The sequence below is a fragment of the Arachis hypogaea genome, chromosome 9 (assembly GCF_003086295.3).
Source record: "Arachis hypogaea cultivar Tifrunner chromosome 9, arahy.Tifrunner.gnm2.J5K5, whole genome shotgun sequence".
In the NCBI taxonomy this organism is placed as follows: Eukaryota; Viridiplantae; Streptophyta; class Magnoliopsida; order Fabales; family Fabaceae; genus Arachis; species Arachis hypogaea.
The window spans coordinates 17,322,503-17,327,851 of NC_092044.1; the positions used below are offsets into that span (position 1 = coordinate 17,322,503).

At 35.0% G+C, this 5,349-nt stretch overlaps 1 protein-coding gene across 6 annotated transcripts; it reads right to left on the bottom strand.

Annotated features, from left to right (window-relative positions):
• Nucleotides 1–1,611: 1,611 nt before the first annotated feature.
• Nucleotides 1,612–4,655, bottom strand: LOC112710556 (uncharacterized). Of its 6 annotated transcripts, none has more exons than XR_003156894.3 (5): nt 4,019–4,636; nt 3,495–3,652; nt 2,764–2,847; nt 2,065–2,148; nt 1,612–1,853 (listed from the first exon to the last, which is right to left on the bottom strand). XR_003156894.3 is itself a non-coding variant. In XM_025762823.3 (4 exons), exons 1-3 carry the CDS (start codon nt 4,352–4,354, stop codon nt 2,787–2,789), a joined length of 555 nt encoding a protein of 184 aa, XP_025618608.1. In that variant the 5' UTR covers nt 4,355–4,655; the 3' UTR covers nt 1,612–1,856; nt 2,764–2,786. The 6 variants fall into 6 exon arrangements, 2 of the variants coding, with proteins under 2 accessions (XP_025618608.1, XP_025618607.1); XR_011865459.1 differs by having other exon boundaries at nt 1,612–1,856; XR_003156892.3 differs by having other exon boundaries at nt 2,065–2,183.
• Nucleotides 4,656–5,349: the final 694 nt, after the last annotated feature.

Consider the following 5,349-nt stretch of genomic DNA (forward strand, 5'->3'; position numbering starts at 1 on the left):
ATCACGAGCCGAGCTTAACTCTCGGAAAACCCCCGCCACAAAAACAAGTCAAAATCTTTCTAACAAACATACTAATCCGAGCTTCATACTCGGAATTCAACATGCGCATGCCGAGCATAATACTCGGACAAGTACATACTGACACCCCCGTCATTTCTAACAAATGAACATTTAAAACTAACCCGAGCTTCATACTCGGAGTACAACGCTCACGTTCCGAAAATAATACTCGGAGAAGCACGTGTAAATACAAACAAACACAAGCAATAACCAAGTTATTCAAGCGAAATCTTAAAGGCTCGTTCAAACAGAAGCCCTATATTTAGAACCTCAGCTCTCCTCATTGACAATTTGATCAGACAAAGGATGGCTGCCACCACCTTCAATACACATACGCAATCATCTTTCAATAACAACGTACTGTTATAACTTATCGAAATACCAAATTTCATTTTCAACAACATAAGTCATAATCAAACCGAGCCACACACTCGGAACACAAAATGCAGCTACCAAGATTAATGCTCGGAGTTGTTTAACGAAACCAAAACAGTCACAAGTTCAAAAGCTATTACACCTTGTACAAAATAAAAAAAGAGAGTAAACTAAAGCCTATTCTGCCTTATCCCCAATGCTAGATTCCCCGCTATCCTCTGAAGCAACAGCACCATCATCCACAAGCTGCCCGTTCACAACCACTTTAGTTGCATCAAGCATGTCCGCATCTGACCCAGGAAACAACACCCGCACTTGAGAAACAGCGCACTCGAAACCTTGAGCAATGATTCATAAACCTCAGTCTGCAACTCCTTCACCCTAGACCCCAAGCGATCATTGTCAGCCTTAACAGTCTTCACACTACAAAAAAAAAGGTCTATGGTCACGGTAAAAAACCGTGACCATAGCTAGTAAAAAGGGTGACCATAGATTTATGGTCACGGTTTTGGACCTATGGTCATGGTTTTTTACTGTGGTCTATTCTCTCGTGGCCATAGGTCTATGGTCACGGTTTTTTTATCTATGGTCACGGTTTCTATGGTCACGGTTTCAATTTTCAAATTCTGACACTTTAGGCCACGTTTTTTCACCGTGACCATAGGTTAATCTATGGTCACGCGTAAAAACCGTGACCATAGCCTTATCTATGGTCACGGTTTTTGCCGTGACCATAGCTCTATGGTCACCCCACCTCAAAACCGTGACCATAGCCTTATCTATGGTCACGGTTTTTTCCGTGACCATAGCTCTATGGTCACCCCACCTCAAAACCGTGACCATAGCCCTATCTATGGTCACGGTTTTCACTGTAACCATAGCCTCTATGGTCACCCTTCCTTAAAACCGTGACCATAGCCCTATCTATGGTCACGGTTTTTCGCCGTGACCATAGCCTCTATGGTCACCCCATCTTAAAACAGTGACTATAGCCTTATCTATGGTCACGGTTTTTTACCGTGACCATAGCTTATCTATGGTCACCCCACAAAACCGTGACCAAAGCCTATTTTGTTTTATGAGATTTTTTTAAAAGCATAATGACATCCCAAAATGATGATGATCACAAAATAAATCTAAAAATAAAAAATGATAATCAACAATTAAGATAAGTTGTGATTAAAGTAACCAGCTAACATATCAATATAGTTGAGTGAATACACTTGTCTCAATCTTAGTTTCATACAGTGATATATACACTAACACTAAGTAGACACTATTAACAAAATTGTTCCACAGGCGTGAAAGCAATACAATTTAGACTCTGCCAGGATAGATTGTTTTTGGTATTGCTATTCTTTCTTCTCAACGCTCGAGAACTTTTATTTCAGCCACTTAAACATTTGAAAGCTCAACACCTGCTTCATTAACATGCAAAGTAAAGTCACATTAGACATAAACACCTACATTTATTCTTCTTCAACTTAGGAAAAAAAAATATATCATCAAAACATATATACATCACACATATAATAGCTAGTACACACTATACAGCACACATCCACATCATAGTATATGACACATCATAAAATAATATAAAGTACTTGAAGAGATAGTTGTATATATTACCAAAGTACTTGAAGAGATAGTTGTATAAATCCTAATTTTCAAGTTTCTTCTTCTCCTCAAATTTACAAATTTACTTTGTTCAAGCTGCAAAGAAATTATTAAAGCATGTTTTGTTCAAGCTGCAAGGAAATAGTGTAACTTGTGTGTCACTTGATATTTTATATATAAAATGCAACTACTTTCAACTATTTATAAGCCAACTGAACTAACATGGTGTCATGTGCATTTTAGTCAATATCTTACTAAAAACCCTAAGAGCATCACCATTCAATCATTCCCTTAAATACCTCTTTTTTCCAAATAAAAGAAAAGTGACATGTCATGTGGATGTAACTTTGGTAGACTGTCACTCAATAGTTTAATTATTATAATCCCTCATGGTTTAAGCATGGTAGTTATTGTTGAAATAACAGTAGCACCAAGCAACCAAAAAGAAAAAAAAGGATTCATGCGCATCAGTATATCTATAATAACATAATATCAAGACATGTAATGGGTATTATAAAGATAACATAATTCAGATATCTATAATAACAATGATATCCAAACTTTTCTCAATATGAAAGTTGCTTAAGAATTGATAATTTTAACACAAATTTAAAATTTACAACATATTTGACATAAATAACATTTTTAGGCATGTAGCTATTATATTTGGCTTCTTAATAACCATGTACTTCCAAATTGTAGGAAACTTACCACATTATCTAGTTCAAACATCTCTACATATCTCTTTTTCGATACATCGTTACTTGAAGTGGCCCTTTCAATAGAAGCAGGATCCTGAGACATATAATCCATGATTAGCTTAATGAATAAACCTCATACTTATTTAAAAGTGTCAGCCATAAATCTTGATGATATATTACAGAAGGAAAAAGTTAACACAACATACAACTTCCCACTACCTAATCCTTCTATGAGTATATAAGAATACATGATAAAATGGGGATTTCTAATCTCATCAAAAAGTAATAGAGCCTATCAATGAAAAAGAAAGAATTTTAAGCCATACAGGAAAATATTATCTTGCAAGAGTATAGAAGCATACAGGCCATACAGGAAATACTCCCATGTCCCACAAGAGTCATCTATACCTTCTAATATGAATGTAATAGATATTTTACACAACCTTGGAGCAAATTCGACTATCAACTCAAATTACTCTGAATCAAAACTTAGCCAAGACCTTCAATTCAAAATTAATGTTAAGGATGTGATATAAGCTTGGGTGGGATCAAAGATGATAAATAATATGGACAAGAGAAAAAATAGTATCGGTAGAACTTAGAAGTAGTTATAAATTTTAATAAATGGAATACCTTCAACTAACAGCTATACTAACTTTCTTCGCATGCTATGTTGGTCAGGCTCAGTAACAGATTTGACAAAATGAAAATAATATTGAACATAATGGAAAAGTTACATACTTTGAAAGGGCAAGGAACAAGCATGCCAATAAATCCTCTGTCAAATCAGCAGCTCTAATTGTGTACAAGGCATTCTTGAGTCCACGTGAAACAAGATAATTCTGAGTGTCCTTCGATAAAGAATATCCCTTGTACACACTAACAGGAGGATCACATACCTGAAAGGCAAGACAATTACACAATGGGAAAAGTCAATACCTCATTCTCAATAGCCTTTGAATATTCCTTCTACATTTCACTATTGTCATGGGAGACAAGAACCACAAACAAAACAACCACATAAATAGCCACTAGTGTCCTGTCCAATAAAATAGATAAAGTAACCACACCACCCATTGTAATCATGCAGAGAAGAGAATAATTATCTAAAAAGGGGAAACAACAAAAAGTAATTCGAATAGCAGCAACAATAGAAACTAATTGTTAGAAACATGAATAAGAGAGCATTATAGAGAAACTAGTTGTTAGAAACATGAATAAGAGAGCATTATAGATAATATAGGGTTCCAAAAGAGAATAATTACAGAGGATCCAACTTGAGACTGGCAATCAACGAGTGTATCATATACTCCAACGATGTCCCCTTTTCGGACCACAAAGAAGGTGACCTTCTCCTCGTGCTCCATAACAGACGCCACAGGTTCAGGCTCCACCACCTTCTTCTTGCGGCCTTTCTTGGCAGAGGAGGAGGAGTAGCAGCAACAGCGAGAGGGAAACCTAGCGAGCACGAATTGAGAGCGGGGAGAGAGAGTAGGAGGAAGAGTTAGCTTAATGGGGAAGTTGCAGAGGGAACGACGGCTGGATAGGAAGCGAGCGAGGATGGCGGCAGTGTAGGATGAGAGGTTGGAGAAGCAGTTCATGACACAGCTGCAGGGTTAGTTGCAACCGATTCCCTGCTTCTTCTCAGCTCGATCGCCCTCACTCTCCTTCTCTTCCTTGCGAGCATCGACTGCGACGGCGGCTGCCAACTCCGTCGGCGCCGTCTCCTTCCTCCTCCCTCTCTTCCCTTCTCCGTTTTCCCTCTCTCTCTGCGTTTCCGTGGGTGTGTGCGTGTGTTACCGTGAGGAGGGGGCGTTGAGGGTTTGTATTTTGGGAAATTAGGAATTTGGGGGTTTAGGGTTAGGGATTGTGATTTTTAATTTGGGAATTAGAGTTTAAAATTAAGAATTTTATAAAAAAATTTGGATTGAATAGATATTTTGATAAAATTGATGGATAGAATAATAATTTTAAATTAAATATATTCTATTAAAAGGGTAAAGTATACTTTTTGTCTTTGAAGTTTGACAAAAATTTTAAAAATACCCCTAAGTTTTATTTTGTTTCAATTTTGTCCCAAAAGTTCTCGATTTGCATCAAATATATATCTACCGGCTAAATTTTCAAAAAAAATTAAGATCAATTTAACAATAATACATGAAAATTATGTTTGATTTGCTTGTGTTGAGGGTTCTTCTTATGAAATTGTTGTTGAATTGGTCTTAAATTTTTTGAAAAATTAGCTATTAAGGGTATATTTGATGCAAATTGAAAATTTTTGGGACAAAATTGAAACAAAATAAAATTTAAGAATATTTTTAAAACTTTTGTCAAACTTCAGGAACAAAAAATATACTTAACCCCTATTAAAAATATTTTAAAATAAATCATATAAACTATTATTAGTTTTTAATTATTAAAATTTTAAATTTTAAATATATGAAAAACTCAAAAATTAATTATTTTTATTTATATTTAACAATTAATTTTTTTAATTTAAAAAATTAATTTTTAGTCAATATTTAAAATTTAATTATTAATAAAAATTATATACTAATTTTATAAAAAAATATAAAATAATATATATTATTTTTAA